Source organism: Spermophilus citellus (genome assembly GCF_964194105.1).
Source record: "Spermophilus citellus genome assembly, chromosome: 5".
Taxonomy (NCBI): domain Eukaryota; kingdom Metazoa; phylum Chordata; class Mammalia; order Rodentia; family Sciuridae; genus Spermophilus; species Spermophilus citellus.
Window position 1 is genome coordinate 153,019,673 of NC_138186.1, and position 25,511 is coordinate 153,045,183.

At 37.2% G+C, this 25,511-nt stretch overlaps 1 protein-coding gene across 7 annotated transcripts in view; it reads left to right on the top strand.

The window, feature by feature from the left end:
- Positions 1-25,511, top strand: part of UTRN (utrophin) — a 529,451-nt gene that overhangs the window by 366,434 nt on the left and 137,506 nt on the right. For all 7 annotated transcript variants that reach the window (XM_081294420.1, XM_081294421.1, XM_081294422.1 and 4 more), the window contains 2 exons: positions 463-635; positions 12,465-12,621. In XM_081294420.1, the coding sequence (XP_081150546.1) occupies positions 463-635; positions 12,465-12,621 (330 nt within the window). The remainder of the gene's footprint in view (positions 1-462; positions 636-12,464; positions 12,622-25,511) is intronic.

The window sequence follows — 25,511 nt, forward strand, 5'->3', positions numbered from 1 at the left end:
ATTGTAAGATTGAAAGAGAGAAAACTATTAGTTTGTCAAAAGGTAGAAAGCATTTAAAATTATATAATATCTTAATGACCTATGTAAAACTTCATATTTTCAGGGAAATTTTGCCCATGTGTAAAGGGAGAAGAGATATGTTTAACTATTAACCAATATTCAAAGATTTAACAATTATGTAGTCTAAAATAGTGACATCTAAATGACAGATACATGAAATTTAGATTATAATAAGTTCAAGTTTTAAGATGTAATGTATAAAAATATTAAAGATTCAAGACTATTATTTTCAATGTGAGAGTTGTAGAAACACATGAAATTGTTATGTAAGGTAAAATGAATTATTTTGCTTGAAAGCAACTCATTTGCAAACATAAAAATCAAAGCTCTATATAAAACTTCCCAGCAATGTTGACACTAAGGTCTAATGTTTGCATTCTCTCTTTGCTTTTTTCTCCTTAGGACATCCAGGCGGAAATTGATGCCCATAATGACATATTTAAAAGCATTGATGGAAACAGGCAGAAGATGGTAAAAGCTTTGGGAAACTCTGAGGAGGCTACTATGCTTCAGCATCGACTGGATGATATGAACCAAAGATGGAACGACTTGAAAGCAAAATCTGCTAGCATCAGGTCAGAATAGTTGCTATCAAAATAAAAATATTGCCGGGGGTTGATTTTTTGTATATCAGAAAAAGAAAGGGCAGTCCACCACCCATGCTACCCTCTAGAAAGAGTTCAAGATTAAATTCGAAGATTGTTTTCTTTATTATAATTTTAACCTCATTTATGTTCAATCCCTTCTACTTGTTGTTCCTCACTGTTCTCAAATGTGCACATCATATTTTAAACCTCATAACAGCAATACCAAGATAGTTACCAGTACCTGTTAATTACTATTTGACTTTACTCTTTACCAAGTACTATGTTAGGACGTTTTTGTTTTTGTTTGTGGTTCTGGGAATTGAACCCAGCGTGCTCTACCACTGAGCTACATCCTAGCCTGTTTTAATTTTATTTTGAGACAGGATCTCACTAAATTGCCCAGGCTGGCCTTGATCTTGGAATCTGCCTATCTCAGCCTCCTGAGGAGCTGGGTTTACAAGTGTGCACCACCTTTAAGGATCTTTGCACACATTATGCATATAGTTATACACCCTATAGCAAAGTTTTCCATCAAGGACTAACTGTATATATGACAATTAGGTTGCCTAGTGATGTTGTGGCCATTTCAGTTTCTGTTTTCGTCCACTCTGATGTTCACACAATGATAGAATTGCCTAATGGCATGTGTCTCAGAATGTGTACCTGTTCATAAGTGATGCATGACTGTGCTTGACAAATCCTAGTAAAGTGGATGATAAAAATCCTTTCTTGCATGAGGAAATGAGATTTAATTAATATGAGGAAATTTCCAAGTTTTGTGCCAAGCCAGTATTTGAATCTTGATCTTTTTGACTCTTGGTATTAAACAAATTTTGCTTCACCATGTTGTTTTTGCATCATATTTGAAGCTGTATTTATATAGATAACATATCTCATTTAGACACTAAAATGGAAAACTGATGATTCATGTCCATTTGGAGAGAATTAAATTAAATAAGTGTGAACCTTAGGATCAGAATTCTGGCCAGGAAGAAGCCTTGAGAAATCACTCGGAGTGACAAGATGAGTGTTATTAGGGGTAAGGATTATTTTAAAGTCATATTTACTAGATGATAGATAGTTTCCAACTGGATATAAGTTTAGGGGATACTGGCTGAAGAATGGATTATCAAGCAAAAATTCCAAAGAAGAATATTTGTAGGAATTCCTAGATCACTTTCTTTTGTTATATCATGTGTTCAAACATGGACAGCTTTAAAACAAAAGGATCTTGAATTTGAATTTTTTTTTTTTCCTAGTACAGGGGAGTGAACCCAGGAATGCTCTGTCACTGAGCTACATTCCCAGTCATTTTTATTTTTTTTTTATTTTGAGACAGGGTCTCTTAAGTTGCTGATACTGGCCTCAAACTTGTGATCCTCCTGCCTCAGTCTCCTGAATAGCTGGGATTACAGGCATGTGCCATCACACCAGCCTTTAACTTGCCTCTGATTTATTCTCTTGATCTTGGGCAAATTTATCCCTCTGAAATTTACAAAATTAGAATATAAATATTTAACCCACAATATTGTTGCAAAGATTGAATGAGAAAACGATTGTTTCTTAATCTAGTTAGGGCCTGTTCAATGTAGGATCTATTTTTTTCATACACAAGGTTGGCTCAGTGGGTCTGTTTCAGGTAGTTTTAGGATTTCATGTAATGATTTCACAGAGAATAGAAATCTTCACTGATTACTAATTGTGAATGATTTTCTTAAAAACTTCTTTCTGAGAAGATGCCCTGTAATGTGTTCATTCTACTGGGCTCATTGCGAGGAATTTGCATTTCCTCTTTTTCTGAAGGAAAGGGGGTCATGGTAAGGACTTCCTTGTCTGAAGATCCCATTGAAAATTAGCAGCATCAGCCAACTATATATATATTTTTTTCTAAATGGGAGAAAAGTCAGGGAGTACTGTACAGTGAGAAACTGAACTTGAATAAGGCTTGAATTTTCAACTGACTAGGTTCCATTTGGTTGTAACTTTCTGTTCCTCATAAATATAAACAAATAAAAATATTAAAAGTGAAAGCATTCACTGAGGATCTAGCAAAAGCAATATCTTAAGCTAAAGAACTGAAAGCCGTAGGGCTTGCTTTGGTGAAGATTGTACACAAGTGCTGGAATTTTGGGAGCTTAAAGGATGAGTTCTTGAGTTAGAAGGATTGAATGGTAGCCTACATCATGAACAGATCATTCCAAGTGGAAAGATTTGGTCCCAGAAATTGTGGGTCTTTCTTGGGAGCTCTTGCCTATCAAGTCACATTTTTTTCTAATCTGAAAAGAAGAGCTCATAAGCTACACTTGGAATATTAACAAATAAGTAAAGCAGTTATTTTTAGATGTTGGAGACTATTATATGCTTGTTTTGGTGGACTTATGCATCAAGACAGATCAGACATTCCCATAAAATATGGTAATGAACCAATATGATAATGAATTAAAACAGTATTTAGTCTGATAACCTACCTCATGATATTCAGGCACTTATTCAAGCATTTAATAAAAACTTACTTCTATGTTTAAGGCATCATTTATCATAAATAAAATGAGGTCCCTACCCCTAGGGAGTGGTTACTGTCACTTCCAATGACAAAGGCTTCATAAGAGGTGATTCCTAAGCTGGGCCTTGGAAGACATGTAGTCCTTCCCCAAACAGACTGAGTGAGGACTGGTGGAGGGCAACTGAACAGGTTTGAAAAGACAAATTACATAAAAGCTAAGAAGTGTAGTCTGGCTGGAAATAGAATTTGTGGCTAGTGTGGTGGGGAAATACAGTGGTGGCTAGAGAAAAGATAGAGAGAGAGGTGAGAGACCAGTCATGGAACCTCTGTATATACCAGGTTGTGTTCCACTGGTGATGGAATTGGGAGCCATTTAGGCAATAGAATTAGTTTGAAACTTTGGAAAAATCCTTCTTACACAACTAATAAGCTTGCATTGGATGAACCTGGTTCTGAAGACAGGAGGACCTGCTTAAGTGACCCTTTTAGCATCGAGGAAAGTGAAAGGAGAGTGTATAGAATTCAGTTTACATGCATGGATAGATGGATAGCTCTTTTTTTTTTTTTTTTTGGTGCTGGGGATTGAACCCAAGGGTGCTTTACCACTGAGCTACATCCTCCTCAGCCCCCACCCTTTTATTTATTTACTTTTTTTTTTGAGATGGTCTCTACGTTGCTGAAGCTGACTTCAAACTTGCAATCCTCCTGCCTCAGACTCCAAAGCCAGGCTGTCTTCTTTTCAAAAGAGTCTTGTAGGCAAAGAAGACAGGTGAGATAGTGGGGTCAGGGAGTCCAGATAGAGGTGGCAGGTAATTATTGTGAGTTAATTATCCAAAATGATAAAACATTAGAAGTGGGGGGGGGGTAAAAAAAATCCTGAGAAACCCTGATACAGGAGGAATGGGTAAAGGAAAGGGAAACCAGTAGAAGAAGCTGAAAGCTGGCTGTCCTGGAAGAGGATGCAGCAGGAGAGAGGGCTGTCATGTGCCAGGGGAGGAGGGGATTTCAGAGAAGGGCAGAGGTCACAGGGTCAGCTGCTTGAAGAAGTGGACTAGATGAGAGCTGCAGAGTCCAGGAGGTAGAAACCTGATTGCAGAGGGCTGAAGAGACAGAATGGGAAGTGATGAAGTAAAAATAGAGCCCAGGAGAGAAAAACACCATTGCTGTTACCACATCATTAAACATAATGGTCTTGAGCATGTAAGAGCTGGGGGGCTATCGTCTACGGCTATATTGACCTGCCAGTGCTTTTGCAAGGATTAGCTAACAAAGTGAATGATTTAGTCTTCATTTTTACCTACAAAAATGGAAAATTTAATTACATTAACATTCATGATTATTTGGATATTTATAAAAGAAAATGGTTTATTATTTCTTAGTAGTGGATTCTCATATAGATAGCACAGCTCAGAAAAAGTGGCACAGGGCTGGGGATGTGGCTCAAGTGGTAGCGCGCTCACCTGGCATGCGTGCGGCCCGGGTTCGAACTAAAAAATAAATATTAAAAATTCTCTCTCTCTCTCTCTCTCTCTCTCTCTCTCTCTCTCTCTCTCTCTCTCTCTCTCACTCTCTCTTTAAAAAAAAAAAGAAATAAGTGGCACAGGATAGTGTCTAATAGTGTTCTGCTCTGGGGTAACCCTGACTGTTTTCAAACACTGGCTTAGCCATTGAGCAATTATGCCATCACGGGCAGCTTATGAACCTGTGGGAGCCTCAGTTTCCTCATATGTGGATTAAGAGTAACTCTTGCATCCGTATTTCATGAAATTAGCCTTTCTAAAGTGCCTGCAACAGCACATGGTAAGTGCTCCCTAATTGTTAGCTATTATTATTCTCATTGATTACCACTTCACGCTGCACTAGTTAATTCAGAAGATGTAGAAATTCTTCCTACCATCTTTTTTTTTTTTTAAATCTTAGTCACTAATGTTGGGAATTTTTAAGAAGTTCCACACTAACTAGCTTCCCTCTCTCTTGGCTGGATTCCAAACAAGCACAAATGAAAAATGTGCATCAGTAAGAACCTAATGCCGTGGACATTACTGGCAGAGGCAGGTTGGAGGATTAGCTTAGGGTGAGAGTTGAGCAGGGCTGTTAATGATGCAGAATCCCCAGTAGTCATGGTCAAAGTAGCTTCCCAAGTGGAAGATGTCACAAGGAAGAGTAGAAAAGAACTCTGTCTGCAGGCCTGTTCTCAGGAGGAAATAACAGACCCAAACACATCTGTTCCTTCTCCCTGTGTTTGCAGAGCAGATTTGTCACTACCTTTACCAGGGAATGAGTGAGTGAAAGGGTGGAGAAGAGGCCAGAGTGTGTTTAGTGAGAAAAATCCCTTCCCACAGAGTGGGGGAAAGTTCTCACTAGCAAGTATGTGGAGGCAGCCTTGCCCTGGCCTCCTGCCTCCTTCATCCTTATGCCACTGATTATTAGGGAGCTCCCTGTTCAGCTCTGCTCCTCTGCTCTTTCCTCGGGGTCCATTAAAGCCCAGTGTACTCCATACACTGGGTTCTTCTGTGACCAGATTCTCCTGTTAATGTTTCTGTTAAGTTCATCCATCACTTTCCCCTGTAATTAATCAAAAGTTGCCCTTTCCTTTGATTATCTACTTTACTTGGAAAGACTCCTTAATAGTGGTTAATTTCCTCATTTTCCTTACCTAAAAGGGATGTTCCAATGGGAACATCCTAAGTACTTAACTGCTATGGACACCAGACCCCAAAATGAGAGCCATAAACCAGGCGTGGAAGGTGCTTTGGCTGAGACAGGAGCCCTTCACACAGGAATGAGAAGGAAGTTGGAATCTTGTGGCTGCTAACCAAGCCTTGCTTCTTCATCTCTCAGCAGCCTCTTAGAATGATCATATCCACTTTTCTACCCTTTCATTGTCTTCCTCCTGCTTCCTCCTCATGTATAGGAGGAAGCTGGAGGAAAGGCCCTCTTGTACACGTCTTGTTGCTTCTAACATTCTACTTTTTATTTTTCATCTTTTTCTCACCTGTCATTCTTGTCAATATCCATATTGATAACAGTTTATTTTAATTTCCAGGCTTCTTTTTACTTTATCTTTAAAAGCCTTCATCTGTATTCTGTTCCCATAGACCTGGCCATCGTGAGACTCAGCTACTATTCCCATGTCATCTTGGCATCCTTGAGATGCTTTCAAGAGACAGGCTGTTCTCCAAAGCACACATTTTATTTGACTGTTTTCAGTTGGGCCATGTGTATCGGCATGTGATTGGTTTTTCCCTATTAGAAAAGAGACCTTTTTTGTAACAAATCAGAATTGTTTACAATAGCATCAATAAATACTCTGCTTCACATTAAAATGATAGTCCCTCTCCAGAGAGAGGCACCCTTCTCCGTTAGCTTATTAAATACCAGGACCACTTATCTACTATTATCTACCTTTATAATTTTATCCAGTGTGATTCTATGTGTTGTATGCATAATGAATTTACCCTATTCCAACTACCTGTAAATTGTTTAAAATTGTGCCTCTTCCAGTATTTTCAACTATGGAATTCTTAGCTTTCTTTTTATTGTTTCCCTTCTTCTTGAACCTGCCCATCATTATTTGTGTGTTTTGTTTTGTTTTTGTGGTGCCCAGGATGGAACCCAGGTCCTCTTGCATGCTAGACAAGTGTGGTACCACAGAGCTCTGCCTCCCCCCCCCCACCTCACCCCTTTCATCCCTTCACATCTCTTTCCTCTAATCTATAGTTGCTTGAACTTTTCGCATTTCAAACTGCTTCAACCCCTTCTGCCCAGCTTGAAGTTCACTCTAAGACATTTTAGTAAAGTCAGAATTGAATACCCAATTCTGCCTGCATTTCTATTTTTCAAATCTCTGACACCAGATGATGCCCAGACCCATTCTGTTCTCTGCTTTTTGTCTTGGGCTGCCTAACATTGCCTGAGAAATGTTAACATTTTTTCCTACCATAATTTGAAACTTTCTACTTATACTTAGTATTTAGATTCTGAATAATTTTTATCATATTCACTACCTTGCCTATTTGAAAAGATTTCATTCCTCTTTAGCTCCAAACCTTCCTCTCTGCAGGTGGTCTTGCTGCATTCTTTTCTGAAGATAAGGTCATTTCATTGATCCTCACCACCCAGATCCTTGGAGTGTGTGATACACGTGGGTTCTGTATTTCAAATTATTTTTTGTGTTGAGGTTGATGTTCTCATGGCAGGGGCATTTGCTCTAATTTAACGTACCATTTTTAGGAAAAAGAATACCAATATTTATTGAATATTTATGTGCCAGATTCACTGTAAGTGCTTGCCAGGCATTACCTCTTTTGACCATGACGTGGTCCCTGGAACAATGAAACGACATGTGGCTTACTATCTTAAATGACTTTTTCCTTTCTTTGGATGAGTACAACTAAGCTTTTTAAATACCAAAATCTAATGTGCCCAATATTCTTTAGCAATCTAAAAACAATACATATGATTATATATTTCACTTATATCAGTATAAGTGGAGATACACAAAGATTTGTAACTTCAGCTAGAAGATGGGCTCTTAGGGACTTTGGGATGTTTTATACTCACTGGAAAAAAAGTGAATTGGAAATATACTAATAAACTCAGGACAGTGAAGGACATGGTTTAAATTTTATGTTTAATTTATTTAATGTCTGATTATGTTAATTAAATACCCACTTATCAGCTTAATGATACTGAATGTAGATCCTTATTAACTTATGATTTTAAAGGCCAGTGAAGTTGTCAAATCTAATGAAAACAGAATTCAAAGATAAAATTCTATCTTCCCTTTCTTTTATGAGCCTCTTAAAAATGCAGGGCACCTTTTTAAAAGCCCTCAGAAGAGATTAACCTTTAACATCATCATTTACATCTAATGCTATCACATTTTTCAATGTCATTGTCACCACTTTTGGCCTTAGAGAGATGATTTTGTTAACCATATTATAAAACTACTGAAATTCCCTTTTCCCAGCTGTACTAGAGGAAGAGTCTACCACTTTCGTCTCTTTTTTCCCTCTGGTGCAGTGCTTTACAGTAGAACTTTCTGTGATGATGGAAATGGTCTGTGTCTGCTGTGGTCAGCACAGGAGCCACGAGTCATATGTGACACATTGAGCATTTAAAATGTGGCTATGGCTAGTGCAGCCAATGAACCGAATTTCAAATTTTATTAACTTGACTTAGCCTAAGTTTAAATAGTCACATGCTGCCAGTAGACACCACATCAGGAGACAGCTTTGTCTTTCTATTCAGTGCAGACTGAATTCCTAGGACTTGACTCTTTTTTCCTGGTAGGTCTTAATTCCCTTCTGGGAACAGGAATAATCCTCTTTTAATGTTGCCTATTTTTCTTGAATTAATTAAGATATTCTCTTTTATTACTGCCTAATTTATAATATGTGAGGTTTACCACAAACCAAAAAGAAATGACATCTGTAGTAAAATGTGAGGTTTAATTCTGTGCAGTCCTCACACAATAGGAAGTACTATGTCTTTGTCTCCTGTTAACATGGGTCGTTATATTCTTTGGTCAACCTACTTTCCAAATGTATCTTTACTTGTCTACAGATATATCAGGGCCATTTATCTCTGCCTTCTTGAGTGTTACCTATGATGAGAGTAGAGTGTAAAAGGGCTTGGACTTTGTATTCCAAATTCTCACCACTGCTTCCTAAGGAAGTCCCCACTTCTCTGATCCACAGTTCTTCCTGAAGCTGTTATCAGGTTTCCTACCTTGGAAGTATGTTTGTTCACTTGACTTTCTCCCCAGAGCTTTGATAGCATGGCTTTCTGTTTCTGAAACATACCTGAGAACAGAGTGGGCACTCCAAAAATATATGTACTGAATACATGAAAAACTGTTTCAACAAATGCCCTTCCCCACTCGCTCATCACTCACACCAGTTTTATGTCTGTCCACTGGAGAAGGAATAATAACTTGTTTGAAGATACAGTTTCTTTGAAAAGTGGAAACTGTTGTGATTTAAAACAGATATTAGTTATAATTCCCTTTGTAGATCTATTTCTACTCTATGTAAATAATGAAGCACTATTTTTATGGATCATTATCTTCTAACAAGATTATGCACTGTATTTTTTATAAGTATTCACTTAAATATAGTTTAATGGATATATGTATATAAATATCCATTGCTTTGGGTACATCAAGTACCCAAAGGATAAACTGCAAGCAGGGAAGTTAATAAAAGTCAATTCTTTAAAGATGTGAGTTCCCACAGATACGTGTGAGATAAAGCAATGTTTAAAGTAAAGATTCTGAAAACATGATTGATGACCTGTTATCTGTCGTCTCGAGAGGTTTACATTTTAAAATGTTTATAGTAACATTCAGAAAGTCCAACACAAATTTAAGGTTTCTTCTTACAAAGCATTCAATCCACTGCCCATGAAAAGGCTTTTATCTTTGAAGATGAAAGAATTAAAATGCAACTGGAACACGGAAGGCTCCTACAGAAGCACACATTTATTTGGGCATATGGTAGTAATCTACCAAACATGAAGGTAGAATCTATTGGAAAATAACCAGAATAGATTTACCAGGCGAAGATTCTACCAGATGAGTTTGCTTTTAACTATGGGAAGGTTAAAGATGTAGAGAAGCACATCCCCCAATATTTTCCTTTTTATTTCAAAGCCACTTTGGCATCTCTTTTAAAAAGTATTGCCTTCATATTTATAGATGGTGCTTCAGGTGCTGAATGCCATGAAGTTTGACGATCAATTCCATTATTTCTGTGTAGTCAGAAGAGTTAATTGCATTGGAAAAGACATTTCTGCACTCTTCAGTATATGTGTGAAATTGGATTTCAAAGGAATACAATGTGTGGCTTAGTTATTGATTAATGAGTTAAACTACAGGTACTGAAGACACAGGATCAAATGTTGAGTAATAGGTCCAGGTATGTGCATAAGTGATTTTGCACATAGCGACACTCGAGCACTTCTTGATTGACCAAGAACCTCTGATTTCTGGCTGTATTTTGTATTTAAAAATATAGGAAAGAAATTGCAGTATCTCAGTTCCATAGCAAAGTGGTTTAAAATGGCAGAGATAATTTTCAATTAATGTAATTGAAATTTTTTAATTGTGCTCTGTGACAAGTGAAATTATTGTTTACCAGGGAAAGGTAATTACATATTTGGCTTAAAATTGATCAATAGAAACATAGAAAAGCTGGAGCTCAAGCAGAACCAGGACCTTGTTAAAGCACAATTTTGTAAAATGTGATCAGTAATGGCTCCTGTGGAACAAACAGAAATGATAATATATACAAGAAAATAAAATAAATTTCTGATCATACAAATTTTAGGGAATTATAAAATGCTTTGAACTTCTTTCTGTATCACAAAATTATTTCTTATTTCATATTTACCCTCTTTGAATGAGATTTTAGAGTTTGAGTAGTTTGCTTTATAGTCACGAGCTGCCAGTGGAGTGGCACTGTGAATAGATGGCACAATAACTGGCCTTCTGTGTGTATTGTATATGAGTGCCAGTGCTGGTTTGTGGTATTTTAAAAGAAATTCAGGGCTTCAATTTCTTCTTTTAGCTAAGCATATTGGTTGGTTGACTAAAGTTATTATTTTATGACTTAGAGATGAACAAGATATACTAGACAAGTCAGATTTCTATTTGTTCTTCTGAAAACATTATGAACTTTTTAGCCAAGACTTATGATGTTGTTGTTTATCTGTTGCTGGGAACATCATGTGATGTGATCAATGAGGGTATATTTGTTTGAATTAACTGTAGCAGAGCTGTTAGCATTGAGGAAGAGGCTCAAGAAGATCAAATGTGCAAAAAAAGAAATCATGGAGAGGTTTGCTAGACAGTAGTATCTGTTCCTGGTTGGCTGGTTCCATATCACTAAGGAAAAGAGCCGATTTCTGGAGGTGGGGACCATAGTGCGAATGTCTTGACATTCAGAGTTTCATAGGAGAGGATATGCAGCATGGCCAACAGAGGTTTCTCGTAGCCGGGGTTGTCCCATGTGAGTTGTCTTGTGGGCTTCAGTCTTTGTAAGCCGTTGTGTAAGAAGGCTACATCTGTGTTTAATCAGCCTTGCCCCTCTAACCTGAAAGACCATTGACAATCAAGGTAATTCCATTTCTTCAGATTAGTCCTTGGGTCCACATACATGGTTGTCCACTGGGGTAATGCATGACTGAGGAAAGCCCCATTCCTTGAGTCTCTGGAGTCTCTTTTGACTGATCCATATTTTCAAATCCAACCCACCTGTAGGTTTGAGGCTGCCTATGTGGACTTTCTCTAGAGCCCTAACAAGAGCAGGATGGAATTTGTGATTTTGCACTTTGATTCTCAAGAGCTTTTGCTCATACTTAAACATGATCCACATAAACATATATTAGTGGTTATGAAGTTCTTAAAGATCTGAGGGTGCAATTCCATGCTAAAAATAAAAATTATTTTTGAAACAAAGATATTACCTTTAAAAATATAAATTACTATAATAATGATTATTGCCTAGTTCTTTTTATGCAAATATCCATTTGTCAGTGGACATCAATCAGACTTAAGTGAAATGATATCCTGGCCAAGCAATGCCTTATTGTTTTCCAATAATTTGAGCTCAATTTTGATAATGTTCAGCTTTCAGTATTTTGTTTGGTTGTAAGAGATGTCAAGGCAGTAGTGGTATTATTTCCCAAAGATTAGTCATTTTTGGGGGGCGGGGGTTTGGTTTTTTTACTTTTGAAAAGAAAAATGTTATGTAAATATTCAGATAGTACAAGTGTGTGTGTGTGTTTCTGTATAAATGATTGGTGTTTACTTTGTTTTCAGTGGTATCCACATTTGGTCTTACCCTCTCTAAACATTTTATATGCATATAATTATCTTCCTCCTTCCATATATATATATATATATATATATATATATATATATATATATAGAGAGAGAGAGAGAGAGAGAGAGAGAGAGAGAGAAAATGAGAAAAATATTTGTCTGTGCATATATACTATAAATATATTCTAGCTAAACTACCAACACTTGGTATCTAATTTTGCATTATGTCACAAACATCCTTCCTGAAAGCCTCACATTCTTGTCTTTATGGTGTGAAGGTATATGTCTTAAATTTTGGTTAAGATTAACAACATATTCTTTAGAGATTTTAGCTGATTCAAAATAACTATTTCTTACAGGAAATACTTTTTTCTACAAATGAACAGTTGTTGGTCATATAAGATTATTAGGCTAAAGGAAGGTTTATAATTTTGTGAATTATATAATCCAAACTGCTAAATGTTGTCAGTATTCTCTCTCTCAACAGGGCCCATTTGGAGGCCAGTGCTGAGAAGTGGAACAGGTTGCTGGTGTCTTTAGAAGAACTGATCAAATGGCTGAATATGAAAGATGAAGAGCTTAAAAAACAGATGCCTCTTGGAGGGGATGTTCCAGCCTTACAGCTCCAATATGACCACTGTAAAGTAAGTTGAACCCTTATGACAGTAGTGTGTGTGTGTGTGTGTGTGTGTGTGTGTGTGTGTGTGTGTTTTAAGTGTAGTGAAGTAAATACTTCATAAATCTAGAAAAATGTAAAAGTTGAACTGATTTTCACGGGTTTTACCCCCTTCTGCTTCTAATTGTCAGTACTTAGGCATTTTATTTAAATTTCATTCATTGCCTACATTTGTTTCACATTAAGTTGTCTCTTCACGTTTAACTAAAAATTTTTCAATGGTACATGTATTGGAATGGGGTGTAGCCTAGCATGTGTGAGGACTGGCTTTGATCCCCAGAATCACCCCACCACCACCACACACACACACGGTACAGGTGTCTAAAGCATATTGCTTTTAGCATCTCATGAAATGTATTTAACTTTCTAATATATTCTGGAATGGTAATGTATTATGTTGGGGACATTTTAAACTACATGCTCATCTTAAATTCAGCAGTTATGTAATCATAAAGAATTACAAACTAGGTCTGGGAGTGAGCTCCATGGTAGAGAACCTACCTAACTACAGACAAAAAGAGTCACAGACTGTTTCATTGATATGAAATGAAAGTGAAAAAATAAAGACTTCCAATAAATCAATAGGATAGATCTAAGTTTTGCTGTTATTGTGGTGGTTCCGGGGACCAAACCAGGGCCACTCCCATGGTAGGAAAGAACTCTACTTCTGAGCCATGTTTCCAGCCTATAGAATTAAATTTTAAAACAAGTAAAGACCATAATAGTTAATATTATTTTATATGCTTTATTTTCTGAATTTAGACTTTTCTTTCAATTACATTTTTATTTTTCTCAAAGGACTATCTCTATTTATACTTTTACTCTGATTAGAACTGATAGACTATCTTCAGCTGACACAGGGTTAGATCCTTGAATTTTAAAAACTTCTTCACCATGTCTAGGTTCTATTGATATATTTAATATCCTTTACATTATTTTCTCACATATTGCATATCACCCTATTTTATTGTATTTTTTATTATTCTCATACAGTACAAATTCTCATTCTAAATCTGTACATTTTAATGTGACATTAGATTCTGTTCCCAGCTGAAAAATGATAAACGCAAACACTTTCTTCTTTTCAAGGAAGATACCATCTATTTAATAAGTTGCTATACTACAAATGACATGACCTTGAAATTTATTTTATTTTGAATTCTTGTGACTAAGTGATTAAAATTACTATTTGAGTATATTTTCTCCTACTTGAAAAGAGAATATGATAGAGAAATAGCTCTAAGATAAGAGAAAGGAAGATATTGTTGGCATATGATATACAAAATAATAATAGAAGATTTAAAATTACTGATTTAAGAAAATCACATTTTCTCCTTTCTTTTTTTTATCTTTCTCCTCTATTAATTATTCATATTCCCTTTTTGTGGGCTCAGGTATTAGTGATGAAATAGAATAATACAGAACTCTTTGAATAGCAATGCTCTGCATGGAATAAAAGCTGCTTATGATCATGTGCTAGCTTTGATTAAGAACCAAATTTTAAGGTAGGGAATGATTTTCCTCAGATAGTCTTTGCCTTAGCACATAAAGTGCATGTCAGCCTTCCCAGTCAGTTCTGGCTGTTTGTTATCTCCGTCTCCTGGTGAGGCTGCCTGACTTTGCATTGTATTTCACTCTATTTTGTAGCACTGCATGCACTTCCTGTGCTTCAAGCTCTTAGCCTCTCATTTAAGTAGTAAAGATAATAATGATAATGATGTTGGCTCATTTATTCTTTAGTTATTTTTTGAGTACCTCATATGCACCAGGAACTATTCTAGTCACTGGTGGTCTGTCCTGATTCTGAGTAAGAGAGAAGTACTGGACCAATAGGCAATAAGATGTCATATGTCCTATAGTAATAACTGCTATGGAAAAAAATAAAAGGATGTTATGGAGAGAGAGGAAGATAGGAGATTATAGCAGAGGTGATTTTTATGCGGAGTAGGTTAGGAAAATGCCAGAACTGGGGTGGTCTTTGAACAGAGGCAGAGATAAGTGAAGTAGTGATCAGTTCTGCTCTCTGGGGCAGATGAAGCACAAAGGCCATAGAGGCATCGATGTTCAGGGCAAAGGTGAGGAACAGCATGGAGACCAGGTGGTTGAAGTCACTGAGCCAAATGAAGAGGCAAAGTAGGAGATGAGCAGGTGGGAGGAAGGGGTGCAGATCACATAGGTTCTCCCAAGTTCTTTAAAGGACTTTAGCTTTTACTCTGAGACGGGAAGCCATGGAAGGTTTTGTATTGATAGTGATGTGATCTGATTTACATTATGTAAAATTAGATGTTGAAATATGAAGAATAGATTAGAGAGGAGTGCAGTAATCATGCAGGGATGTTGTGACTTGGGTGAGAGTAACTGGTTTCTGAACACATTCGGAAAGAACCAATAGAATTTGTTGGTGGGTGGAATATACGGGATGGGAGAGTCAAAGGTATCAGGAGACAAAGGTTTCTGGACAACTGGAAAATGGATTGCCATTTAGATGGGGAGGGGGAATTGCTGTAGAAACCTTGAGAAAAGTTAAGAATTTGTTTTTTGACATGTTAAGTGTAAGGTGTTAATTAGGAGGTTGTTTATACAAACCTGGAGTTGGGGGAAAAGTCAGGACTAGAGCCAAACTTGTTACCATGTATCAGCCATAGGATTGGTTGAGATCACTTAGGGAGTGATTATAGTTAGAAAAATGAATTATAAAGAAAGGTCCCTGAGGAACCCCAGCTTTAGACATTGAGAAGATGAGGAAACTGAGAAGGAGAGCCAAGAGAGAAGAGATTCTAGGCCTCCAAAGGAAGAGCTATGTTATGAAGGAGACTATGGATACAAGGGTCAAGTATTTCTGAGAATTGAATCAGATAAGGACAGAACATTATCCATCCAGGGACAGACTTGTGGATCTCAAATGAGAGTCATTTCAGTGGCATGATGCATTTGGAAGTGTGATTGGAGTGGATTCCAGACAGAATATGAACAGAAGTACAGAAAACCATTTTAAGAACTTTTACAAGAAAGATACCAAGAACTGGAGCCTTAGAGGGAGATCCAATGTGGGTTGGAGTGATGTCTTTACAGGCTGAAGAATGATTCAGCATCTTGCGTGCTCCTGGGGACGATCCTACAGGAGGGGAAAAGCCAGTGACACAGAAGAGAGAGTCTGCTGTAAAACAGTGACAGGATGGGTCCAGTAAGAGGGCAAAGCATTTATCCTTTTAACAGGAGAGTGTGGAATAGAGGGGTGGATAATAATAGGTTGGTGGATTTGGGTGTGGGAACATTCAGATGTTCTCGATGAAATAAGAAGCAAGAGTATCCACTAAATTTGAGAAGGAAGGAGATGTGGAGGTTAGAGGAGAGAAGAGATAAAAATTCAGTCCAGAAGTAGGTAGATTAACAAACTAGCAATTTCTAGCAAAACTGCAAGACAACATTAAGGGCTGGCTTGAGGTCAGTGATGGATTAAAAGTGAGAACAATTAGTGTGAATGGTTTTCTTCACCCATGTTTAGGTGCTCCAGTGAAAGTGGGGAATTCCCCAGAAAGTTGAATATAGCCAAGCAGAAGTGATGAGGAGAGGGCAAGGGAGGAAAAGGAGTATAAAGGAGTTGCAGTAATGATGGAACATGGACTCAACTTTGGGAAAAGGGAGGTATGACATACGAGAGAGGTGAGGGTCAGGAGTAAGGTGATAGAAGTCAATGAGTTGGAGCCACCAGAGGGGCTTGGGTAATTGTTTGAGTTGGGAGACTGGGGGAGGAAACTGTAAGGAGAGCAAGTGGTAGGTAAAGAAGACATCTCAAAAATCAAGTTCATGGAGGGGTGAATTTTCTGCTACTGACATTATTCAATGTCTTTTTGTGTAAGTGAGTTGTAGGGACAGGTTAGGGAACAGGGTCCTTGGAGGAGAGCCAGTCAAAAGTTGAGATGCCAGGCTAGTGGGAAGATCATCTACTGGGTAAAGAACCACCATATGACCCAGCCATCTCACTCTTTGATCTATATCCAAAGGACTTAAAATCAGCATACTATAGTAATGCAGCCACATCAATGTTCATAGCAGCTCAATTCATAATAGATAAACTGTGGAAGCAACCTAGATGCCCTTAAATAGATGAATGGATAAAGAAACTGTGTTATATATACACAGTGGAATGTTATTCAGCATTAAAAGAGAATAAAATCATGGCATTTACAGGTAAAGGGATGGAGTTGGAGAATATCATGCTAAGTTAAGTAAGCCAGTTCCCCCAAACCAAAGGCCAGATGTTCTCTCTGATAAGTGAATGCTGATCCACAATGGGGAGGGGTGGGGAGCATGGGAAAAATAGTGGAACTTTGGGCAAAGCGGAGGGAGGGTGGGGAGGGTGCATGGGGGCAAGAAAGATGGTGGAATGGAATGCGAAGGAATCATTGCCCTAGGTACATGTATAATCACACATAGGCTGTGATGCTACATCGTGTACAGCCAGAGAAATGAAAAGTTGTGCTGCAGTTGTGTATAGTGACTCAAAATGCATTCTGCTATCACATATAACTAATTAAAATGAATAAATAAAAATAAAATAAAGCTTCAAGTCAAAAAGAAAGAAAGAAAGAAAGAAAGAAAGAAAGAAAGAAAGAAAGAAAGAAAGAAAGAAAGAAAGAAAGAAATTCTCTGAGTAGGAGGGAGAGCCAGATACCAAAAGGATAATCATGAGAAGGAAGAGTCCTGGTAGTATGTTTCAGGAGTCTAACCTAGAAATGGTGTTTTCAGTTTTCATTTGGATTATATTTTATTGAACTGCTTCTATTTGCCAGCACCATTCTGAGCACTAGGAACATATTCTCGTGGTTTTGTTTTTGTCTTTATTTATTTCTGTCCCCTCTTTTTTGCTCACCAATGTCACTTTCCTGGCTTAATTGATGGAAAAAAATTGAAAACATCTTTCATACACTATATTTTTCTTTAGGGGCTTTCTGGAAATGGCAAAAAAAGAGCATTAAAATATTATTCTCAAGGACTAATATTTTAGTATGTAGTGCTTTCTACCAAATCACCACTCAGCATGCATTAATTCAGTAAATGAATTCTTAAAGTTTATAGAAAAACTTCACCAGTTATCTTTTTCCCTGGAGAACACAATCCAGTACAGAAGAGTGTGCTTGTGAGAGGGGTAAGCATTCTATATAGGTCGCTGCTGAAGCAGCCGGTCCAGAGGATTTGGCGATCCTCTCCAGGGTGGCCTTCACATATTCATAAATATATTAATTGGCTTTGCGTCTGATTTTGCCCCCATGAATTAAACAGAAAGGAAAAACTCTTGGGAAGAAATAAAAGCTTAAAGCATGATTTCTCCATATTTTCTTCTTGGGCTGTAACATTTGCTATTGCTTTGTGAATAAAGGCTTGGAAGACTGGAGTTCATCCGTCCTTTGTTCACATAAGACACAAGGTCTCTAATGTAGGAAATATACTGAAAGCTATATGAGGCCATGGGGTGTCAGATGCACTGGAGAGGGTTAGGGAGTGGTAGTTCCCTCCCCATATTTGTGATACTTTGGGTTAAAGAAGGGAATAAGCATTATATCTAAGGAATATGGTAGCAGAAATCACACTGAGGTGGAATGAAAATACCTTATTTTAAGATCCAGCTTTGTTACTGACTATCCAGGTGACCCTGAAAGTTATTTGACTTACCCAGCTTTAGTTTCCAGAGCAATGGGAATAATAAGCAGTGTAGTTCATACAGGCTGCTGTAACAAAATTAATAAACTAGGTTGCTTATGAACAATGGAAATTTATTTCTCAGACTTCGGAAGGCTGAAGTCCAAGATGCAGTCCTGGGTAGATTTGGTGTCTAGGGAGGGTCTGTTGCTGGTGCACAGACATGGCTGCTCTTGGGGGAAGGGACTCACAGGGCACTAGTCCCATTTGTGAAGCTCCCTCCCTCATGAGCTCATCACTTCCCTAAGATCCCACCTCCGAACATTGTTGCTTTGGGATGGATTTCAACATATGAAATGGAGGTGGGGGAGGATGCAAACATTCAGACCATAACAAGAAGCTTCTATTTGTTTACACAGAATTGTTCTGAGAATCATACGAAATAATGTAAATGACAGTCATTTAGAACTTGTAAAATGCCGTAGGATAGTGGATTATTTTACCAACCCATGTGTATTGGTAAAAGCAGCTTTCTTTCCCAACTACTACGAGGAATGTTTTAAACTCTATCATTATAAATATACATAATTGCTATTAATACTAATTTATATTAATATAAACATACATTACTGTAATAGAGCTAGTCATTATGCAATAGTACAATTATGGCAATATTCAAAGAAATGAGATACCTACGTGTAATTATTTACTTTTTTGGGTGAACATCACCAGCTGTTATCATTGGGGAGTCTTAGTTCAGCTAAAGCTTTGTATCCAGTAATTCCCTTTCTTGAATTTAATTAATAGTTTTTAGCCAGTGTAACCCAAAGATAATTTTCTAATTTATCTCACATCTTCCCTTGAAATCACTATTTCTTGTGGGGTATGTGTGTGGTTGCTCTATGTTTTGAGACAGCTTTCTTTTTTAAGTGGAAAAAGGTATGTCTTGGTGCCTTGGATGCATATGGAGTAGTTACTAGTTGGGCTAGAAAACTGTTAATTGCTGTTAAACTGTTAATTGCTCCTGTGATAATAAGACCTGATATCAGTCATGTGAAGAATTTAAATAATACTTAGACATCTGATTATTTTACCTTTATCACTAGTACTTTACATGTTCAAGTTGGCAGAACATTTTTATATTTTTTACTTATTTTTGCTCTTCACATTTGGAAAACAGGATAGTGTCCTATATTTTAAGCCGTCTTATGTTGGTCATTTAGCACACAGAATTAGGTGGACCTGGTTTCAATCCTACTTCCTCTACTTGTTAGCTTTGTGATTAGGCTTTAGGGTATTAAGTCTCTTTAGTCCTTAGTTTTGGGCCATCAGAAAGCATAAAACACTTAGCATAGTATATATAGTAAGTGCTCAATAATCAAAAGCTGTTGGACTTATCTTTGAATTTATACATTTTTAATTTTAATTGCTATAAGTCTGCATTTTATATTTTTGCTTAAATTCATTGTTTGAGCACTATAAGTTTTAGCACTTTAACTTAAATTTATCATTTTAGCCTACTAGTTGGTAGCTTAAAAGATACCTCAGGCTTCTCAAGAAAATAGATGAAGTCATTAAGACAACAATATTTTGGAGAAATGAATGCAAAGATTGGGACATAATTTGTTTCTTATTTTTAATGAAAAAACAGCTTATCATGGAAGTCCAAGCCTAAGGACATTTCTGCATGAATTGCCTTTGATGAGTTTATCAAAAATTAAGAGACAAATTATAAATGTTCAATATGAGTCTAAATGCCTACAAAGCTATCAATACCTAAATGTTGCCATAATTTATAAGGAAACAAAATTAATATGCACGATCTTATATTTATGTTTTTTTTAATTTTTAATTTTTTTTATTGTTGGTTGTTCAAAACATTACATAGTTCTTGACATACCATATTTCACACTTTGATTCAAGTGGGTTATGAACTCCCATTTTTACCCCATATACAGATTGCAGAATCACATCAGTTACACTTCCATTGATTTACATATTGCCATACTAGTGTCTGTTGTATTCTGCTGCCTTTCCTATCCTCTACTATCCCCCCTCCCTTCCCCTCCCCTCCCCTCTTCTCTCTCTACCCCCTCTACTGTAATTCATTTCTCCCCCTTGTATTATTTTTCCTTTTCCCCTCACTTCCTCTTGTATGTAATTTTGTATAACCCTGAGGGTCTCCTTCCATTTCCATGCAATTTCCCTTCTCTCTCCCTTTCCCTCCCACCTCTCATCCCTGTTTAATGTTAATCTTCTTCTCATGCTCTTAGTCCCTACTCTGTTCTTAGTTACTCTCCTTATATCAAAGAAGACATTTGGCATTTGTTTTTTAGGGATTGGCTGGTTTCACTTAGCATAATCTGCTCTAATGCCATCCGTTTCCCTCCAAATTCTATGATTTTGTCATTTTTTAATGCAGAGTAATACTCCATTGTGTATAAATGCCACATTTTTTTTATATATTCATCTATTGAAGGGCATCTAGGTTGGTTCCACAGTCTTGCTATTGTGAATTGTGCTGCTATGAACATCGATGTAGCAGTGTCCCTGTAGCATGCTCTTTTTAGGTCTTTAGGGAATAGACCAAGAAGGGTAATAGCTGGGTCAAATGGTGGTTCCATTCCCAGCTTTCCAAGAAATCTCCATACTGCTTTCCAAATTGGTTGCACCAATTTGCATTCCCACCAACAATGAACAAGTGTACCCTTTTCCCCACATCCTCGCCAACACTTATTGTTGTTTGACTTCATAATGGCTGCCAGTCTTACTGGAGTGAGATGGTATCTTAGGGTGGTTTTGATTTGCATTTCTCTGACTGCTAGCGATGTTGAGCATTTTTTCATGTACTTGTTGATTGATTGTATGTCCTCCTCTGAGAAGTGTCTGTTCAGGTCCTTGGCCCATTTGTTGATTGGGTTATTTGTTATCTTATTGTCTAATTTTTTGAGTTTTTTGTATACTCTGGATATTAGGGCTCTATCTGAAGTGTGAGGAGTAAAGATTTGTTCCCAGGATGTAGGCTCCCTATCTACCTCTCTTATTGTTTCTTTTGCTGAGAAAAAACTTTTTAGTTTGAGTAAGTCCCATTTGTTGATTCTAGTTATTAACTCTTGTGCTATGGGTGTCCTATTGAGGAATTTGGGGCCCGACCCCACAGTATGTAGATCGTAGCCAACTTTTTCTTCTATCAGACGCTGTGTCTCTGATTTGATATCAAGCTCCTTGATCCATTTTGAGTTAACTTTTGTGCATGGCAAGAGAAAGGGATTCAGTTTCATTTTGATGCATATGGATTTCCAGTTTTCCCAGCACCATTTGTTGAAGATGCTATCCTTCCTCCATTGCATGCTTTTAGCCCCTTTATCAAATATAAGATCGTTGTGGTTTTGTGGATTGGTTACTGTGTCCTCTATTCTATACCATTGGTCCACCCGCCTGTTTTGGTACCAGTACCATGCTGTTTTTGTTACTATTGCTCTGTAGTATAGTTTGAAGTCTGGTATCGCTATACCGCCTGATTCACACTTCCTGCTTAGCATTGTTTTTGCTATTCTGGGTCTTTTATTTTTCCATATGAATTTCATGATTGCTTTCTCTATTTCTACCAGAAATGCTGTTGGGATTTTGATTGGCATTGCATTAAACGTGTAGAGAACTTTGGGTAATATTGACATTTTGATGATGTTAGTTCTGCCTATCCATGAACAGGGTATATTTTTCCATCTTCTAAGATCTTCTTCAATTTCTCTCTTTAGGGTTCTGTAGTTTTCATTGTATAAGTCTTTCACCTCTTTTGTTAGGTTGATTCCCAAATATTTTATTTTTTTTGAGGGTATTGTGAATGGAGTGTTTTTCCTCATTTCCATTTCAGAGGGTTTGTCGCTGATATACAGGAATGCCTTTGATTTATGCATGTTGATTTTATATCCTGCTACTTTTCTAAATTCATTTATTAACTCTAATAGTTGGTATAGAATCATGTCATCTGCAAATAGTGATAATTTAAGTTCTTCTTTTCCTATTTTTATGCCTTTAATTTCTTACGTCTAATTGCTCTGGCCAGTGTTTCGAGAACTAAGTTGAACAGAAGTGGTGAGAGAGGGCATCCCTGTCTTGTACCAGATCTTAGAGGGAATGCCTTCAATTTTCCCCCATTCAGAATGATGCTAGCCTGAGGCTTAGCATAGATTGCTTTTACAATGTTGAGGTATGTTCCTTTTATCCCTAGTTTTTCTAGAGTTTTGAACATAAAGGGATGCTGTACTTTGTCAAATGCTTTTTCTGCATCTATCGAGATGATCATATGGTTCTTAATTTTAAGTCTATTGATGTGGTGAATAACATTTATTGATTTCCGTATATTGAACCAGCCTTGCATCCCAGGGATGAATCCTACTTGATCATGGTGCACAATTTTTTTGATATTTTTTGAATCCAATTCGCCAGAATTTTATTGAGGATTTTTTGCATCAAGGTTCATTAGAGATATTGGTCTGTAGTTTTCTTTCTTTGAAGTGTCTTTGGTTTAGGCATCAGGGTGATGTTGGCCTTGTAGAATGAATTTGGAAGTTCTCCCTCTTTTTCTATTTCCTGAAATAGCTTGAAAAGTATTGGTATTAGTTCCTCTTTAAAGGTTTTGTAAAACTCTGCTGTATACCCATCCGGTCCTGGGCTTTTCTTAGTTGGTAGTCTTTTGATGGTTTCTTCTATTTCCTCAATTGATGTTGGTCTGTTTAGGTTGTCTATATCTTCCTGACTCAATCTGGGCAGATCATATGACTTAAGAAATTTATCGATGCCTTCACTATCTTCTATTTTATTGGAGTATAAGGATTCAAAATAATTTCTGATTATCTTCTGTATTTCTGAAGTGTCTGTTGTGATGTTGCCTTTTTCATCCCAAATGCTAGTAATTTGAGTTCTCTCTCCTCTTCATTAGCATGGCTAAGGGTCTGTCGATTTTATTTATTTTTTCAACGAACCAACTTTTAGTTTTGTCAATTTTTTCAATTGTTTCTTTTGTTTCAATTTCATTGATTTCAGCTCTGATTTTAATTATTTCTTGCCTTCTACTTCTTTTGCTTTTGTTTTGCTCTTCTTTTTCTAGGATTTTGAGATGAAGTATGAGATCATTTGTTTGTTGGTTTTTTCTTTTTTTAAGGAATGAACTCCAAGCAATGAATTTTCCTCTTAGAACTGCTTTCAATGTGTCCCATAGATTCCGATATGTTGTGTCTGTGTTTTCATTTATCTCTAAGAATGTTTTAATTTCCTCCTTGATGTCTTCTATAACCCATTGATCATTCAGTAACCTATTGTTCATTCTCCAAGTGATGCATGATTTTTCCTTCCTTCTTTTATCGTTGATTTTCAGTTTCATTCCATTATGATCAGATAAGATGCATGGTATTATCTCTACTCCTTTATATTGTCTAAGAGTTGCCCTGTGACACAATATATGATCTATTTTTGAGAAGGATCCATGTGCTGCTGAGAAGAAAGTGTAACTGCTTGATGTTGGGTGGTATATTCTATATATGTCAATTAAGTCTAGGTTGTTAATTGTGTTATTGAGTTCTATAGTTTCCTTATTCCGCTTTTGTTTGGAAGATCTGTCCAGCGGTGAGAGAGGTGTGTTGAAGTCTCCCATGATTATTGTATGGTGGTCTATTAGACTCTTGAACTTGAGAAGAGTTTGCTTGATGAACATAGCTGCACCGTTGTTTGGGGCATATATATTTATGATTGTTATGTCTTGTTGGTGTATGGTTCCCTTGAGCAGTATGTAGTGTCCCTCTTTATTTCTTTTGACTAACTTTGGCTTGAAATCTATTTTATTTTATATGAGTATGGACACTCCTGCTTGTTTCTGAAGTCCATATGAGTGATATGATTTTTCCCAACCTTTCACCTTCAGTCTCTGTATGTCTTTTCCTATCAAATATGTCTCCTGTAGGCAGCATATTGTTGGGTCTTGTTTTGTGATCCATTTTACTAGCCTGTGTCTCTTAATTGGTGAGTTTAAGCCATTAACATTTAGGGTTATTATTGAGATATGGTATGTTCTTCCAGCCATATTTGTTTATTAATGTTACTAAACCTGATTTGTTTTCCTCTTTGATTACTTTCCCCCCTTTACTGTCCTACCTCCCACTGTTGGTTTTCATTGTTATTTTCCATTTCCTCTTCCTGAAATGTTTTGCCAAGGATGTTTTGAAGAGATGGTTTTATAGCTGCAAATTCTTTTAACTTTTGTTTATCATGGAAGGTTTTAATTTCATCTTCCATCCTGAAGCTTAATTTCGCTGGATACATGATTCTTGGTTGGAACCCATTTTCTTTCAGTGTTTGAAATATGTTATTCCAGGATCTCCTAGCTTTCAGAGTCTGTGTTGAAAGATCAGCTGTTATCCTGATTGGTTTACCCCTAAATGTGATCTGCTTCCTTTCTCTTGTAGCTTTTAAAATTCTCTCCTTATTCTGTATGCTGGGCATCTTCATTATAATGTGTCTATGTGTGGATCTCTTATGATTTTGCACATTCGGCATCCTGTAGGCTTCTAGGATTTGGGATTCTGTCTCATTCTTCAAGTCTGGGAAGTTTTCTCGTATTATTGAATGGATTGGGCCTGGTCAGGGTGCGGGCGGCGGCTCTGCTCTGCCCCTACTCCAATTGGGGTGACGTGTCAACCATGCCGGCAGGGTGCTGGGCCTGTTCCTCTGCTCAGTCACAGGCCTGCCTACCTTGTGGGCGCGGGTGGTGGCTCTGCTCTGCCCCTACTCCAATGTGGGTGATGTGACTACCACACCGGCGGGCCGCTGGGCCTATTCCGGGCGCGTATATTTATGTTTACATGACTTTATCCTGAGTTCCATCTGCTTTCACAGTATGGAAACTACTAGGAGACCCATGTCTCAGATTTATGCTTGCAGTCATCTTGTAACTTAAGGAATGGTTTATAGGAAGTCGTAATCTCAGTCATTTGATTCTTGCCTATATGTATCCTGATCACTTATATGTTCGTGAAATTGAATTGATACTTTTTCATAGCTATATTTTGGTAATGGCACTGTCAGTCATTTCATTATCTGTCTGTCCATCCATCCATCCATCCATCCACTCACAATATTCTCTGAATGCCTTATATGATAAAATTGATGCTTAAAAACAGTAAGCCTCAGCTTCTGTACCTCAATTATATATTTTAATAATTC